The sequence below is a fragment of the Xiphophorus couchianus genome, chromosome 10 (genome assembly GCF_001444195.1).
Source record: "Xiphophorus couchianus chromosome 10, X_couchianus-1.0, whole genome shotgun sequence".
NCBI lineage: Eukaryota > Metazoa > Chordata > Actinopteri > Cyprinodontiformes > Poeciliidae > Xiphophorus > Xiphophorus couchianus.
The window spans coordinates 16,313,633-16,332,301 of record NC_040237.1 but is presented as its reverse complement, the minus strand read 5'-3'; the positions used below and the strand labels follow the sequence as shown (position 1 = coordinate 16,332,301).

Here is an 18,669-nt window from a genome sequence, read left to right as displayed (position 1 = left end):
CACGTATGTTTTCCTATTCGATGGTGCTGTTTGTCCATCCCGCAGTCTTATCTCTTATCTAGTCAGTTCCCGAAACCACGGAAAAACAAACAAACATGTAAAACAATCTCATGTGGGGTCAGTGCAACTCTGCCATAACCGCACACAGGTTAGAGTTCATGTAGGGTCTACAGGAACCCCTCTTAGTACTACAGGAGGGATAATGCCTTCCTTCCTATGTGATAAACATGCTTGTTCAATGTAACGAAAGGAGAGATAAAGTGTGTTGGACACCAAAATGGTCCATTTTCTCAGGAAATCCCAACTGTCGGAACATCTGCAACTGAAATCACATCCAACTGAGTCATGCACATCTGATCTAATGGGATTTTCTTTCATAACTCTCTCTTGAGTGTTCAGAGATTGTCCCAAAAATAGAGGAAATATCCAGTGAGCTGCAGTTGTGCGAATGAAAATGCCTTGGTGATGTCAGAAATCAGAGTAGGTAACAGAAAGGGAACAGTGGCTGAACCAAACACTTGTTAAAACTGTGGCATGTGAAATACCATCTCTGAATACACAACATGTTAAACTTTAGATCAGATGGATTAAGGCAGTAGAAGATCACCGTGGGCTAAACTCTCGCCCTAACAGTGTCACAGAATCATCAAAATTAGTGACAAGTTGCCTGATCCAGTTAGTCTAGATTTCAGCTGCAACATTCATGTGACGGGGTGAGAATTTAGCTCGAAAGATATGAAAGTATGGATCTGACCAGCCTTGTATTATGTGTCACTAGCTGTGTGGGCCACTATGTGGACCCTTGGTAACAACTGAGAATCAATTAAACACAACAGTCTACCTGAGTATTGTTGCTGACTACGTCCATCACCATTGACCAGTACATACCATCCCTTGATGGCTACGTCCACCAGGGTAATGCAACCTTGCCACAAATTTCACCTAGTCTTGAAGATGACCATGAACTGTCCTCCAACTGCCTCCATAATCTCCAGATCTCAGTTTAATTAAACCCGTTTTGGGATGTGACGGATTCACATTATGGATGTGCAACCGACCAATCAACTCACCAAAACCTTGATGAAAGGTTTTTGAAACCTTGTTGAATCTTTGCCACAAAGAATCCAGTCAGGTCTAAGGGGATGACAGAGTTTGAATTGAGCCTCAGATCTAACCCCTTGATCATTAATACAATACTCATAAAACAGCCCTGTCTGTGTTGCTGTAGAGGCAATGAGGGCAGGGGTGTATTTTTACAGTAATTACTAGCTCTGTTTGACTTCCGCCCATAATACCAGCTCAGCAAAACACTGTGTCCTGTTACTACACAGATGGACGGAAAAATGACTGTTGACAGACAGATGCCAATAAACCGGTTATGCTTGGTTTGGATGAATAGCCAGTGTGGCACCGGTAAAAACCTGCTTGCCACTGACTCAGATTTAACATGCCAGCAGCTGTGGGTGTTTCACTTGCATGGGAATCGTAAGCACGTGAAATCAAAATCATGCTTGCAGAAAAGACTTGCACATGTATTTGTTTTGAACTGCCACTCTTCAGTGGAAGAAACCCAACTAAATGACATGTGTGTCACATATACATGTTTAAAACATGTTGTGACAATTAGTTTTCATATGACGTTGGAAGCATTTGTTAATTTGCAGGGTGTGGTGTTCAGTGCTCTGTCACATAATTTTGCAAGTATTCCAAGAAGCCTGAGCAAATGACTTATTCCCACATATTTCCACCACAAGGCTTGTAGCAAACTGCAACAGATTCTCCCACCTGAGCCGTTGATCTCTGTAGCTCCACAAGAGTTGCTACAGGTCCTTGGCTGCTTTTGTTATCAATGCTTTCCTTGCCTGGCTGCTCAGCTTCAATGAAGAGCGTTGTCTTGTTATGAGGGATTGCTGTAAAGTCAATCGACTCTCTGCTGTCACTATGTGGTCGTCCAGGAGGAATAAATGACTTGATGCAAACTACTGGGTTTCCTTTCATAGAAATTTCTTAAGCTAATTGTAATACTGAGCTGAACTTATTGCACTGTGTGATAATTGGGATAAATTGGAACATATGGGTGATTGAACTGAAATAACTTGTTTGTAAAGTGACTCGATTAAAGAACTACAGTGTTTAAACCTAAAGGATTTTCATGAATTAATCTTAACACCTCCTCTACCTTTCGATCGGGTTTCTCACAATCATTTGATGAAACTTCCCGGCAATATTAGCAAGTGAGTTATAAACCTGAGTTCCTCCAAAAAAAAGAGGAACTAGTGGTCCGCAAAGCACATTGGCAGTGTGCTTGATTGTACACATGAAGCTTTCTGGAACATAGCTTATACAACATACTTTTCCCCTCACCCATAAAGCAATTAGCCAAACGGAAGGAGAGCAATACAAACAGAGAGGCAGGATAACAGAGTGTGGGATGTAGCTGCAGGGATGTAATGAAAGTAAAAATACAAGTAAGCAAACAGAAAAAGCTACACCTGACCCCTTCCACAGTAGTTTATGTGCTCATTACTGTGCGGTTCCAGTTTTTTCCAGCCAAGTCTAATTCAGACGGTAACACTAATCCTAGCAGAGACCACGTGTGGCGCCTTCCCTGGTCCCCGAGAGCACATCATCTACATCATATCCTCACTGAGCAAGCAATACAAAGTATGCTGTTGAATGTCCAGTAGGAGTACATTCTCATGAGAGAAACTCTTGTTCAGTCCAGTTCAGCTCTATCGCTCTGCTGGGATCTCCTCAGAGCTCTGACGCCTGGCAGTTCACGTGTGATTACGTCTGTTACCTCAACCTAATTACCGTTATCTCTGATCGGGGGTTTGCCTCTGCTGCTTTCAGAGCGCTCTGGGTTTGAGACGAGATAGAAATCAGAACTGGGACGAAAATAAAACCATGTAAAGTGTTAGATATGTTAGGCTGTATAAGGTAGCAATGGACATTTCAATACAAGCAAATGGTCAAATGGCTGCTGAAACCAGCCCTGGCGGCATAGGCGGGCATCGGGGAGGCATTGCCCATTTGTTTCGTTTCATTAGTTCTCAGTTCTAATCATCAAAATTTAAAGACATACACATTTGGCATACATCAGTCTGTAGTTCTGGTTATATTTACTTAAGTAACTGTTTGAAAAACAAACCAAAACAATCTCAAAGGAGTAGTTTTACCTCACTGTGCTTTTTATTTTTAGTTGACTAATATTTTTGAACTATGTCTACTCTTACTTGAGTAGATTGATTTTTGTATTTGTAAAAATAGAATTCAGATATTGGACACATTTTTAGATTTCTGCACATATGAGCTAAAGTCTGTGCGAATCTTAACGTGTCACCAGGTAGTCACATCTTTAGTATCAGGACGGACCATGTCATAATAATCATAAGAGGCATTTTCTCCAGAAACCAGGTTAGAGAAACAAAATATTTCCCTTTATGTGGACCCCCAGTAAAGCCTTGCCTCTGGCCATCCCTTGTATGAAAATCTAGTTCTGCTCCTGGAGGTCAGTAGGAATAACAAAGAAACAGTTGGGCTTGAGTCTCACCAACAAAGGGTTGATCATCAGGTGCAGACTGGTTCGAGTAATGAAGAGATTGCATATTATGCATAGTAATGAAGAGACAGGCTTGCAATCTGCAGCAGGCCACACCCTCCAGCAGAGATCGGGGCATGTTTGGCGAGACTCTCACAAAACTCACCATCCAAATCAGGATCCGAACATGATCTGTAATTTACAGCAACAATCTCTAAACTTCAATTGGCAAATTCTTAAACAAGTCTCAAATATTCTACGTAACAATATCTCTGTCATTCTCATCTAAAATGTGACGAGCTCGTCAAGGTGATAAGCAGAGTTGCAAAAGCATATTGCTTTCCTTCAGTCTTAATTCAAGGTGATCTCTTGGAAGCCTATTGGATCACATCGCTGTCATACTCTTAAGAAACCAAGAGAAGAGCTACTTCTCTAGGTGAGGTCAACATGTGGAACTTTTTTTTATTATTATTTAGTATGTAACAAGTAAAGGACAAAATCAGGCTAATAAACAGGCTTCAATGTTCTTGCGTTTGCATCAGTCCCTCCTAAACTGTGGTATTGCGTTAATGTCATGGATATGATCTAAGTGGTCCAGTATTAGTGTGTATGGGTTTTGGACATGAACCACTATGTTTAGACAATAGTCAAGCGCTCTTGTTATTACCACACCCTGCTTTGAATGTTGCCTAGTTGTTTCAAATGGTAGCTGCCACAGGAGTCCATATATAATCCAGTTTTCCATATTTGACACAAAGTATTGTGTTTTTTACATTGTGTCAAGAAAATCCGAGCTCATCCCACTTCCCCATGCTGGAGATTTTAGTTTAGCAGTAATAATAAATAAAGTTATCTTTAAAATGAATCACTCAAGTGACATCTAGGCCCAACAGTAGACTTAAGTGTCAATAAAATAAATCTAGTTGTGTGTGTTGTTTTTGTCTCATGCAAACTTTGCTTTAATTCTACTTTTTTCTATCTAATCATAAGAAATCATAGTCAGTCAGAGAGATTCATGAAACAAGAAAAGCAGGTTTCCTGGAAAAAGAGGAAGTTTCCAGCCTGCAGATTTATAAATATAAATGAGACTATTCCTTAGCTTAAAGCATGAAAGTTTAAAGAATGAAATCTAAACATTTTGAGTAATTTCATAAGATTCAAAGTAAAATACTTATATTAATATTGGTTTACTTGTAATAATACTTACACTTATATTTGTGAGAACACTTACAAGAAAAACAAGTAACTGTAACTTTGGTATTAAATAATTAGAATCATGGATTATTCTTGGTTTCTTTTCAGAAAAAACATCTGTAATAACTCACATTAAGATTATAATAAGAGTAATTAATAATTTATGGTTATAAAATTATAAATGAATGCTAAATCAGAGAAGCTAAAGAAAATAAATGTGATATAAATGTGATTTTGACATTGAACTTGAAATGGTGTAAAAAGGTGTAACTGCAATTAAACATCACTGATATGTTGGAGGTAGATGGTAGGTGAAAGGTGAAAGGAAGGGAAAAAGGGGAACTAACAGGAGAGCAGAGATGATCAATGCTTTATTTAGAAACAGATTGAACAACGTAAACGTTTCAGAGAAAATGTCGTGCAGGCAACAGACACAGGAGGTTGAGCAACCCTGAGACATTAGCACAGACATCAGGAAATGTCTGTAAGACAGTGATGGATATGAGATCATCTGTCTAAGCAGTCAGCCAATGAAAACGCACCAAAAGGGTGGATAAACCCTATAAAAGGTGGGTGCAAAAGAGGAACCTTTCGTTGGATCCTCCGGGCAGCTTCGAGCCAAGATCGAGATGGACAAAGAACTCTGCAGCTGAAGAAGAGCCGGGGCCACAGAGCCGAAGACTGTCCTGCACATGGAGACCAACCCGTCTGGCCCACAACCTGTGGCTTCGAATCGCACTTCTCTCATCGGCTGGGTTCAGACCCCAAAGACAAAGATGAAGACAAAGACAAAGGCAAAGAAGAACTGATGCCTTACTTCCTGCAAATCCTGTGTGACCTCACCATTCATGCGGAGAAGAAGCTCATCAGACCTACAGAGATCCCTGCCTTCAACGATCAACTTCCTCCTCCTGCTGCAACACCTTCTTCATCATCAAGCCAGGTCTGGGGTTCGAAACGCCAAACTCCGTCCGTCTCTCTCAAAGGTTCCCTTTTTTAGTTCTCAGTGTCAGCAGTAGGGAAAGATAGACTAGATGATTGATTTTACTTATTTGATTATTTCTGCTACTGAATTAAGCTGTACTGACCCTTGCAAAAATGCCTTACTAATAAAATATTTAGGATAAAGAAAATCTAAAAGATGTTGTGGACATTCAGTTAATGAGTCACCTTAAAGTTCTTTGATGGTTGTAAAATAGCTGTGATGTTTGATTCTGGAGAGGAAGAGGTGGAAAATGTTTTTAGGTTGCTGGTAGCCCATATTTAAAACCTCATCCTTGGGACTCGCCCGAGTCACTAAAACCTACCTGGTTCAGTAACAAATGCACGTTGTAAAATAGAGAACGAGCGACCGTTAACAGGTGTGCTCTGTGAAACTAGTTGGCTGTAGGCTGCTCAGTCTGGCTAATTCACAGGGGGAAGAAGGGTGGGACACCTGGATGTAGGCCGTCAGATAACCAGGCGAATCGTTTCTTGAAACCAGCTTAAACAGAGTTTACTTCAGTTCTGGACAGGGTAAATCCCAGCAGATTTAGGAAACTCAATTAACCTGTTAGAAGGAGAGCTGGTAGCACATCTCCCCTCTCAGAAGAGGAAGTACGAGAGTGAGAGAGTAGAGACAGAAAGAAGGGGGGGGGGGGTGTTGCGCAACAACAATTGTCAGTTGCACAGCAGAGTGACTGATGAAGATTAGCAAAAGGCAGCGGTTTTGCATTTTGTCTGCTCAGCAATGTACCAAAGGGGCTGATCTGAAATTTACACTAAAGAAGCGTTTTTCAATGGTTGACTGTTTGCTGGAAGGGCGATCAGCTGGAACACTCTGGACGAGTTCCTCCTCAGAAGCCTCCAGCAGCTGAGCGATAGCTGATCCATTAGATGGGTTAACTACCTTCGGAAGTACATTATGGAAGTTCATCAGGTCACAAACAGGATGGAAGAGCTTTTTTTTTTTTTTGATAAAGGAGTCGTGTTTGTGAGTTTTCAGCTTCCTGAAGTCTTTGCCCTTCTCTTCTCCAACAGTCTACAGTCCAATCTGAGATGAACCAGCTGATCCAATTGGTTGATGATTGAGGATGAGGGAAAGCTCGTCATGTCATGTCATGCCACTCTCTCTTTGGTAGAGTTTAAGTCCAACTATCCCGCTTGAAGAGAATTTAACAAGCTTTAAATATGTTATATGCTATAAACTAAACCACCTCATCCCTTCTACTTTAAAGTCCAACTTGTCTGGTTCACATTGAACATACGTCAGCTGGTAGTTTCACATTTATTAGCACCTCTGTCAACTTGTTTGTCAAAAATTCTGTGGAACACATTCATCAGTAAATACACAGCTCCGGTGTTTAGAGTGTATATCTGATTATATATAGATATAAGTTCTGGATTTTAACATTCCAGTTAAATAGCACAATCTATCTGATAAATAGACTCAATTCATTTTAGTGATAGTTAAGGGAAAAATGATTTTTGAAGAAAATGAACAAAGTCCTCAAGCTACATTTTAAGAAAAGATATTTTGCCATTGTTAAGTTTTTGCAAATAACTACTACTTTTTTCACCCTTGATTTTATTTTAAGAATAAAGGTGTAACTCTTTGCTTTTGCTAAACAAAAAGATAAATTATACTTTACTGTGATGTAAAATAACACATCAGGACCTTAATTTGTTTGCTCCCACAATGACTGGAAGAAATTGTTTAATCAAGGTGAAAGTGCTAAGAGGGAAAGAAGGGAGAAGAACATAAGGAAGGAATAAAACGGAAGGACGGCAGAAAAGACAAGAATAAAGAAAAAAGAAAACACAAGGAAGGGACTAAGGAACAGAAACAAAAGCAATTTACAGTAAGCTTAATCAGAAGTTTTTTATACACTGCAAAATCTATCTGGCTGTAACAATAAAGTAGAAAGAAGATTATGGAAAACTGCTCAAAAGAATTCAATATGTTTTTTTCTGATATGACATGGACTGATGGAGGAAATGACAACAGCAAGGACAAAGAGGTGTGCCCCATCATGTCTGAACTCTCCCACCACCCCACCATGCTGGGAGGTGAAACTCTGAGGGGTGGGTGAGTTTCCTAACATCTGTCCAAACGGTGTTATCTGTTGTTCATTTTGGTTCACCCTGTTAAAACAAGCAAGAAGACAAAGGGGGGGAGCATGTTAAAAGTGTCCTTCATGTATTTTTTTATTGTCGTCAGGTGGAGAAAACAATGTGTTAGTTAAATCAGAAAAGATAGATGCCGAATGTGAAGTTGGAGATTGAACCAGGCACAAACACACAAAACCATTAGCATTTCTTCTCACAACTTTGACGCAGAGCAGCAACCTCCTTCTAAGCACACTGAAATAAAAAGGCTGGCTTTGTTTTGTGGCCTCAGTGTGACAACTTAGTTCTGAAATTCTTTTCAATGCAAAATCGTCTCACTCCAATAAATCTAACACTTTGGAGTTAGTTCAGAGTTTCAAACCTGTACACTCCATTTACTCACATGTGCTAATGTAAACATGCTAAAGTAAAAAAAAAAATACAGCTTGTACATCTCATGGGACAAGTGGAACATCTAACTGGAAATGACTTGGATTTTCTAAACATTTTTATTTTATTTAATGGTTTACAGTAGGGAAACTTTCCAAATAACAGAAGCTTTAACTCACTGTTTCTGTTGTACATGTTTTTTTGTTTTTTTGGCAACGTGTACGTGCTAATATGCTTATAAAAAAATAAGAGCACCTAATTTGTCCCATGCAGATCATCTTCCTTTCCAGTGCTGTCCAGGAGTTTACATGCATTCATCTTTGGCATAAATTTCATCAATGAAGGTGAACCATTATTTTTTTGTTTGTTTGTTTGAAGTTTGAATGTATTGTGGATTTCAAACATCCCTGTTGGAACAACCATTATAATAAGCCCACACTTCTGCGTTTACGTTTGCCAGCTCTTACGGCTCTGCGAGGCTGTTTTTGTTCATCCTCCTGTGTAGTGGAGCGCCCTGATGTTTGTGTGTGAATCACAGTGCCTGGACACGTTTATGGGACTGGAGTTTTGTAATGAGGATATGAATAAACCACTACAGCAGGCCAGAAAATAAAACGAGATGGATTCCAATTTAGCAACAACAAAATGAAAGCTTCCATCAATGCCGTCTGGTCCTGTAAAAATGAACATGCTAACATTTAAAGTTGGTTTTCAGGGGAAGTGTGAGAAGCAAGTGCAACTTCTCAGCTTGTGTCCTTTTGCCCTCTGGTGGTGAAATAACGGAAGGAAATGCTGGTCCATTGACGTTGTTGCATCTTCAACAGTGGGACGATCAGTCTTGCATTCCGGTTGCCCCGGTTACTATGATGCCGAGGAATGAGTGGCGTCCCTCACTTCCTTTTGCTGTCCAGGATGCCCCTCCAGTCATCCGACCAAGACAGGAGCCGTCTCTGGGAGGCACCGATGGACAGATGCTTGTTGTGGCAGGCGGTGAACAGGATGTGTTCCCAAGCTGGTGTGGACTCCACACCTGATCAAGACATGAAAGATTATATAAATCATCACTTGTGTTTAACTAGGAGCATCCAGAAGGTTGTTTCAGAGCAACTGCAGTCAAAGACGAGCAGGACACATGGATACACATATGAAATGTGTGTTGCAACCGCTAATTTTGAAGGGATTTTTTTGGGGTTTAACACAATAGACACAAAGTTAAAGTATCCTGGTAAAAACCAGCCCGTTGTTCTATGGTTTGCACCATGCAGAGGGTCTGGACTCTCGGCTATATACAGTAGCCATCAGAGAACATTACTGAGCAAGCAGCATTAAGAAGACCAAAGAATCTGATCTTATGAAGAGGAGAGAATTAGAAAAACTAAACTTGCACATCATCCTCAGAATACATCTCCAAAGTTACACATTGTGGTAGTATCATACTATGGGTTCAATGAACTGAACTTCCAAACTTTGCAATTATGTTCTACTTTGTGTTGGTCTATCACACTAAAACCCAATGAAATCCATTAAAGTCTGTGGTTATGACATGGCTAAAGTGAAGAGGCATGAATATTAGGGATGCACTAATAAATTGGCCCATTTTTCCTTAGTTTTGAGAGCTAGGTTGCCTGTGTAGACTTTTACCTGATACTTTGTGTTTCTCCCAACAACATAAATGTTGGAATATCTTCATAGTTCAACTTGTCTCTAAGCACAAATTGTTGTCTTCCTGTCTTTGTTGGACTCTGGATTCATTTCAGGGTCAAATGTTGCATGTGTGTCTGTGTTGTGCAGTGCCAAAAAAATTAATCGTCTAATTTTTTTGGACCGTGGCTTCTTAGAATTTGATTTGCTCTTTAAACACAGGCACCAGCAGGCGGTCTGCACTGTGTTTGAAAGTTGTGTGTGTGAGTACGAATGTCCCAGAAGCATGTGACTGTTTTACACTAAACTTGATTTCCATCAAATAATGAAAAAGTGTCCACACTGAAAAACTGAGCTTATGGAGACAAATGCAATTTTAATACCCTTTATTGACTTAAACTTAAAGACAACAAAAATGTTTTTAACAGATCTGGATAATGAATGAGTACCACAACCGGATCGGAGACATCATAAAGAAAACACACAGTAGAAGAAACCAAGCGCTTCAGATCAAACATTAGCCCACATTAGATCCCCAAAAAACAACATTTTTAAGAATTCCTAAAACAAATGTAAAAATTATTTCAGATGACCTTGTGATGTGTTCCAGAGCATTCGCCCTTTGACAGAAAAGCTGTTGGGACAGGATGTTTTATAGAATAGGATCTGGATATCATTCATTTTCTTACATTAACTGTGTCAATCACCATAGGATCACTCCTTGCTATTAGTATGCATGTTCTATACCTCGCTATAAAAGCTTTTGAGATTGTGGAGAAGGATGCTACACTGGGAGATTTTGCTCTAATGTCACACAGCCACTACAGAGAAACCCAAGCTAAAGCACACTACTAATGGAGGGCAGTGGCAGTACATGTTTTAAAACCATGTAGCTAGCTAAAAATGACAGTCAAAACCCTTTAAACATCCAAACTCAACGGAGAAAGGTACCATCTCAACCCGGAGCCGATCCGCTACTAGCAAAGTCCACCTTAAAGATTACTGTAGTAGATTTTCATGAAGAATATAGCCCCATTTACTCTCCTGTCATTATAGTGACCTATTTAGATCTCACACAGAAAAACTGCAAGGGCACTTATAAAACATAAAAGCAAACCACAGAAACATCATAAAATGGGATTTCCCACGGAATGCAGTTTGTGGAGGGGCTTCACAGTTTCTGGACCTCCAGCAAGCAGAGTTGTAGTTTATCCACCAACGCTGCAGATGAAAACAAAAAGAAGATGCGTACCCTCAAAGATTTGTAAGTCTTTCCATAGGAACACCAACATGTAATTGTGCCTACCGCCACAGTAATATACATGAGTGATAAAAATGATGATTATCTACCTCCAGCAGACAGTCTTTGAAAGGGATCATAGGACCTGCAAGCACTGATCACCTTTTCCAGAGATTCAGGGCAGTGTTGGGGAAGGGGCTCTTGGTATTTTTTGAAACACACTTTTTGAAATAGTGTGATTTTGTTACCATTGAAATCTGGAAGGAGAAAACGGTTTCATAATCAGTAGAACAGAGTTTGTTGCTGGTACGTGAGTACTAGAGCTGAACTAAAAAGCAATGAAAGGAAGGATCAGTCTGGAAAAATAATGTCTGTGGCTTAATTTGATACCAGGATGCACCAAATAATGAAGATAAACCCATGAAGGCAATATGATGCTTTGGCCAATATTACGCTGGAGAACCTTGGGTTTCGCCGTTTGTGTGGATGCTATCAACAACTTTAGCATTTAGCACCTCAGAGTTTGAGGTGTTGAAAGGCTGTCAAATTCCATAAACCTGAATCCAGTTAAGCATCTGTAGGATGTGTTGAACAAATGGGCACAGTGCATGGACATTGTTGGACATCTGGACCTAATATTTAGAAATTTATAATTGATTGCGTGTATAAATCCCCCCAAAAATTCTGGCACACTCAGTATAGATTAAGAAACCACAAATGTCAGTGAAAGAAGAAACAAGAACTTTATAGGCAATGAAAAACACAGGTTGTGTGCAGGAAAGTAGTACAAAATTAAATGGCCTTAGAGAAAGCAACCTAAAGAAATAAATCATCACAAAAATGTCATTAAAGGACACAACAGAGTGCCAAGTGTTTTTTTTAAAGAATTTAACTTGCACTTGCTAGTCAAAGCAGGGGTTACCTTGGAAGGGCTTCTTCCAAGTGGCAATTTCCCACAGCACAATTCCCAAACTGAAAGAAAAAACATTTTAAATTGTTTTGACAAAATAAGAACTGATTCCATCTGTTTGCCAAGTCTCTATCAATCTGCTCTCTGTCTGCGTTTATTCCATGAAGCAAAACCAAACTGCCCTCTGGCAGACATGTTGCCAGGCTTCAGAGCCACTTTTAAACCTGCACACTGGTCTTTTCAGTGGGAAGGTATTAAAAGGTATATGAATAAGAAGAGGCAATTAATATACATATAATGTCTATAATTTGTGGGGAAAGCACCTTTGGAAAGTATGTTAATGAACAAGTCGTGCATAAAAAATGACTAAACATTAAGCTTATCCAGCCATATTGAGAAAGTAACGCTGCAGGTACTGAACAGGGAGGTCACTGACCTGTAGATGTCACACTCTGTGCCGTATTCGTGGCCTGTGTTTCTGAGCAGCTCTGGAGCGGAGTAGCACAGAGAGCTGAAGTTTTTGTCATTGTGTTCCTGCTCTTTTCGTTTTTTCAGTGACTGCACCGTTTGGGAGTGTTCTAAACCCCCTAGCTGGAAAAAAAAAAAAGAACAGCATGAGAAGTGCGAGAGAGTTTCCTTGAAAAAGCATCAAGGAAACTCTGCCCATAAACAACATTTATGGGCACTTGGTACCTTGACTTTGTTGTTCTCATCCACAAGGAAGTTTTCGCTCCTGATGTTCATGTGAAGCTTACTTTCTTGGCCAGAAACATGATGCAGGCTAGGAGACATTATTGCAGATATTTTTACTTTACCATGAAACCATTTGAAACAGTTTAGTTTATTTGCATACCGACATACTGCATTTACTAGCCTAAAGACACACAGTTTGTTTTTACAGGGATCTCCACCTGCCGTATATGTGTCACTCTTCCGTCCTCGAGCTTCTGATCAGTTATGTCGGTGACAATATGCAGTGCAAATTATTTGTTAAACAGCAAAATAATAACAGATTTGGTTTTTATAGATACTAAGATTTATTACTGCTCACATGAGAGCCTAACTCATGATGAATGAACCAAAGCGGATAGCCAAAGGGACAAGAGCAGATCAGACATGGTACTGCTTCTGGCCACTATTATGTACAGATCATGGACAGGCGTTGGAGGGCGTTGCCCGCCCACGGAGTCAGCCATGGACTCGACTAGAAGCTGTTTTATGGGTTTTTTTTACCTGAGAGTAGCCAACTTTCTATTTTTATCTCGATTCAATACCACTCCCTGCATCTTTGCACTCCGTCTCCCACACATTTTTCAGCTGTTACGACTGTTTAATCCATTGTTAACATTAATCCATTGCTAACGTCCCGTAACGTGTTTTTCCGATCCGCCTTCAAACACAACATGAGCTCTAAGACGCTCGCGCCGGTTTTACACCTGGGCACTGGGCAGTGACTTGTAGATGAATTTTACATTTAAGTAAATAGACCTCAGAAATTGGAAACCTTGGATTTCTGCAATGTATGACCTAATGTTTGTGCAAATCTGAGCATAATTACTCAATATTTTATACATGTCATTGTTTACATCCTTATTGTTTATTTTGTGTCAAACATGGTAATTTTAAGGTTACATAAAGGTTTGTTTATGTATTTCTATTAAAGTAAAAGCTCGTTTAATCTGATTTCCTCTGGAACTGGGGCTGGTAGAGACTCTTACTTTTACTAACTGCATCAAACTCTTACAACCTGCGTAAAACTCTTTTAGGCTTGTATCCCCCCAACGCGTTTCTTTAATATTCAGTTTATCATAAATTAAACATGAGTACAAACAAAGAATGTCTTTTGGGAGACTTACCGGTAAACACCCTGTGCTGCATCCAGGCACATACCAACTTTCTTGTCCCAGGGCAATTCTTGTCTTGAGAACAGAAAATTTTGAAGAGTTCCTTGTGCACAGTACTCCATGATGATGTAGTACTCCGGGTTTGGACCTGAAAGCAGGTAAAAGGAGAGCTGCTATTTTGCTTGTTTGGGTACCATCAAACACTGAACTCATCACTACTCACGCTCCTCATTTTTGATGCATATGCCAAACATTCGCAGGATGTTGGGGGACTCGAACTGTTTCAAGGAATCGACCTCTGCGAAGAATTCAGACTTTATCTCCCTGTATTTCAGGAGAATATTTATTAAGACTGTGCACGTGTGACAGTGTTGCACTGGTTGATCCTAACATGGTACACTGACCAGGCATAATATTATGACCACTGCCTAATTGTTTGTCCACCAGACCCTTTAGGGTCTGCTGTGACGTCTGGCATCAAGACGTTAACAGCAGATTCTTCAAGTCAGATCAGCTGTGAGGTGGAGCCTTCATTGATTGAATTTGTTTGTTCAAAACATTCCACAGATGTTCTTATGATTTTTATCATTTATGATCCCTTTGGTGCCTTGGACCACTTTTGACTGATACTGATCACTGCAAAGAGCAGCTTTAAGAGCTGCAATTTTAAAGGTGCACATCTACCTGATCTGATCATCTCTCTCTCTTGAAAACCCACACACATACAGAGACACAAAGTCATTGATAAAACGATGGTCACTTCATTCACTTTAGCTGCCAGTGGTCGTAATGCTATGCAGTTGTAAGAAATATATTAGAAAAAGCTGTTCTGTAAAAATGTTTGCTTAAATTTATGGTTTGATGCTTTTTAATGACAATATTCAGCTGAATCGCTGCACAAACTCTGGTTTGGCGTTCAAGGCTTCGGTGTATCTCTTGATGGCCACTGGGAAGTGACTGAATCTTCCTGTGTAGATCTCTGCTCTGGGTGTTTTCATGAATGGTGTTTTGGGATAATCTGGGATATACGTCAGTTCCTCTGGTTTAATCATTCTGACTTCTGGTCTTGGAGGTGTGGGGTTTTTCACTGTGAAAATGACAAGGAAACAAACCAATCAGCTTCAAGATTGGTTAAAAAATGAAAGCCGATTAGCTAAAATAAGCGGTACCATTTAGATTTATGCAGATTATGGCTGGGATTAGATAAGAACAAAAGCAAAAGAAGGTTTTGTTGATGGAAGTAAAACGAAGAGATGAGCTCAATGAGAGTCATTGAAGTTACCGGTATTCTGCATAAAGAGAGGAGGGGGGATAATGTCTATAAAGAAACATTCAGCAGCTGAGTGAGTATTATGGGCTTTATTTTCTATTTTTTTGGCACAGTTGGCCGTCGTGTAGAAGTTTGGATTTGTCCTAACTGGATTTCTTTCTTTAATGACAAGAGTATTCACTCTCAGTATTCGAAAAACAGTTCATAATTAATTATTAGTAGGCTAATTGATGAATAAGCAGCACCGAGTAAAGTATATAATACCCTCTCCTCGTTTTTCCGCCTTCCTCCGTCTCTTTGTGCGCTCCTCATAAACATCCTGTTGTAGTACAGTGGCAATCATATAACAAAATCAGAAGGAAATCTCCATAATAAGGTTTTAGCTGTCTTCTCTCTGTTTATTTGGATACAATTCAATTAATTAGGATCCATGTGCTCACTCAGGACGCATTTAAATACCCGGGCTGAATTTACAGCATGATGCTTGAAGTCTGACAACTGATGAATAAACCTCTGTAGTACCAGACCTTGTTATATTGCTTTTTTTGTTTGTTTACTACAGTATTGGATTGTGTATCTGTAACATTATAGTGGTGAATTAAATCAGTGAGCCCCCACCGAGGGTCCAGGCACTTAATGCAAGACCCGCCACTGGAGTTTATACACTGAGCAAAAAGCAAGTTTAATGAAAATGATTTGTTTTAGGACAGAGCATACCCTTTGAGTATCTGGAAAATCATTTTTCTGGCGAATAAACCATCTTGATGAAACGTATGTCTGGCATTGCTACTCATCTTGGTGACTATGGCACTTATTTACTGCCATGATAGAGAATTGTATCAAAAGTTTTAAGTGATAACGTGACTCAAGATCAGAACACTGAACTTTTAGCCTTGGGCCTTAAAATTTCCTATTGAAAACCTACATTCACTCTCCAATGATCTGGTGAACGGGGATCTCCAGCCAAAAAAAAAAAATGTTAAGCTCTGAGTACTAAAAGGTGTAGGATGGACCGCCCTAAGGCAGGTGTTGGTGAGGTTGATATTCAGCTAGAATGAACAGCAGAAGATATAAAACCGAAGAGTTAACACTGAAAATGCGTCTAGCATGCCAACATGCGGAGAACGTTAAAGTTACTCACACAACTCCACAGAATGAATGACGTTGGTCTTTATCTCCTCGAGATCTTTTTGCATCATATCCAGGGACTCCTTGTAGTTAATGAGAACTGAGAAACAAAGAAACGGTGATGTAACAAAGCAGGTAAAACTGAAAGCTGAATCATTAAGCATAAACACTGGAATTGCCAGAAATCTTTGTGTTGTTATCTTCATGTGTTTTATAGGATTTTTTTTTTCTTGGCCTTCAGCAACAGTAAAGCTAAAACTAAACAAGCTGGAAGAAGACATTACAAATGTTCTGTTCCACTAGGTTGTTGCACCAACAAGTGTCTCTAAATTTTCCTCAGTTTGGATTTTTAAATGATGGTCTGTACGTTTGGCCTCTCAATAAATGAAAGTAGCCGTCCTTACAGAATTAAGTTGTCTATTCCCTGTCAGTCAATTGGGAAGAGGTGGGGCAACTTGGACTAGTCTACCAGTCCATTTCATGGACCCACAACAATCATATATGCACGCTCACCCTGTGGGTAATTTAGAATGACAGGTTAACCCAACATCTGGGATTTTTGGGCTGTTCTCAAAAGTAATGATAAAGTCAGTTTTTCTTACGTCTCTGCAATTCCTTGATGTCTTTCTTCCGGTCCTCTTCATCTTCCCGCTGCCTGTTGGCCAGCTCAAAAACCTTGAACAATTTACTTCTTTGGTCTAATTGCAGAGCTAGAGAGAGCCTCTCAAAGACTTCAGAAAGGCGTTTATTTAAAGTGTCAAATTCTTCTTCATAGCTGTTGGACTTGATCACATGCCTGAAGCAACTTGCGTTAGCGTAATTACCAATCTGCGCCTGGGCTGACTTCAGAACGTGTAAAAGCTCCTCAAGGGCTTTCTGTACTTGCTCATTCTCGAGAATGTTTTTGTCAGCTGAGTCCACCAGCTCCTCCAAGGCTTTTACTCTTTCACGAATGCGACACCAGCGGCTTTGGTTGGCCTTTACTTTCTCAGCCAGTTCATAGATTGTTTTGACAACTCCCACAATGTCTTTCACAAAGTCCATTTTTTTTTGCCTAAAAATGCATTAAAAAATCAACAATTAAACATTTCCACAATATAAAAGAGAATATTTACATATATAAATGCAGTGGGATGAAAAAATGTTTCTTGACAGATTTTTCTTTTCTGTTTTGGTCACATGTAGCTGTTTCAGATCACCTGGTAAATTCCTAAAATGTTTATGTTTCACCAACATCTTTAACTGGATGATGACTAAAGTTCTCTTTTTGCTAAACTTGGAAGCCTATGAGTTTCCAAAGGAATACAAAGCTAGATCAACGTAGAGAGATTACGAACCACAGTGGAGTGAGGTAAGCAGTATCTAATTTTTGATCATTTTATGTATTTTGCCTGTTTTTTTCAAAACAGCCTTAGAATACAAGAAATAGTTGGAAGTGTCACTGACATAATAAAACCACTTGTATGATTTGAAAAGATGAACTGCTGTGCTTTTCTGTGTGCACAAAAGCTTTGAACAATAAATGTTCCTCAGCGAATAATAGAAATCACAGTGTTGCTGATTTCGTCTCTAGTACTGGGTCAACTGGGTCTCTCTTCATCGCTTCCTCCTGCGTCTTCCTCAAAAACTGCAGACAAATCGCTCAAATCTTCGCTGAAATTGCTCACAACTTCCTCGCATTGTCTATATTCAGTCTCAGTTGTTTACGGTTTGACATACCTTGACTATGTCACAAGATGGTGCTGTCGTTTGACCTGGTTACTAAAGACGAAAACGACGGCACTCTGTATTTATAGTATTTTGTATGAAATATTTATTGTTAAAAGCTTTTGTGTACATAGAATAAAAGCTCACCTCTTTTCAAATGTAAGCTTTTATTACATTTTATTATCCTAATAAGTGGCTGTATTGTGTCAGTGACACTTTAATTCTTGAATTACAGTAATCAATATCATATTCAGAATGTCGTAATGAAGAAAGTGAACCAAAAAAGAAGAAAAATCTGTCAGACACTACAACGAAACTCAATCACATAATGGAGGTCGAGGAGTTAATAGAAAAAGTTAGGTTATATGTAGACATCCAGGTTCTTTATGTGGTATGCTGCAGCAGGACATGGGAATAAAAAAAAATATATATATATATGATATATATCTTATGGTCATACTTGCTAGTGTAACTATTATACCCAGGTGATACAGATATGGAAGAGTGATCTACCCTGTGATTACAAAAAACACAAATTTAATCTATTGCAAGGTTATTAGAAAGTTAAGGCTCTTTGAATGTTTTCAGTTATTTACCTGACTGAATATCCAGAATCCTCCTGTGTTGAAGATCAGTGGAAATAAATGGAAAGGTGTATGTTGTCATTCTTTTATAATGCTTTTAGATGGGTGTACCCTTTCAGGTACCAACAATGTA

The 18,669-nt window shown here is 39.4% G+C and overlaps 1 protein-coding gene across 2 annotated transcripts; it reads right to left on the bottom strand.

Annotated features, from left to right (window-relative positions):
* Window positions 1-10,222: 10,222 nt before the first annotated feature.
* Window positions 10,223-18,669, bottom strand: LOC114152159 (mixed lineage kinase domain-like protein). 2 transcript variants are annotated; one of them, XM_028029946.1, is made up of 11 exons: window positions 18,549-18,669; window positions 16,848-17,299; window positions 16,259-16,345; window positions 14,751-14,934; window positions 14,071-14,171; window positions 13,860-13,995; window positions 12,697-12,784; window positions 12,440-12,594; window positions 12,016-12,065; window positions 11,204-11,350; window positions 10,223-11,074 (listed from the first exon to the last, which is right to left on the bottom strand). In XM_028029946.1, the coding sequence occupies exons 2-11, from the start codon at window positions 17,287-17,289 to the stop codon at window positions 11,025-11,027; spliced, it is 1,440 nt and encodes a 479-aa protein (XP_027885747.1). In that variant the 5' UTR covers window positions 17,290-17,299; window positions 18,549-18,669; the 3' UTR covers window positions 10,223-11,024. The 2 variants fall into 2 exon arrangements, with proteins under 2 accessions (XP_027885747.1, XP_027885748.1); XM_028029947.1 differs by having other exon boundaries at window positions 16,848-17,297; window positions 18,545-18,653.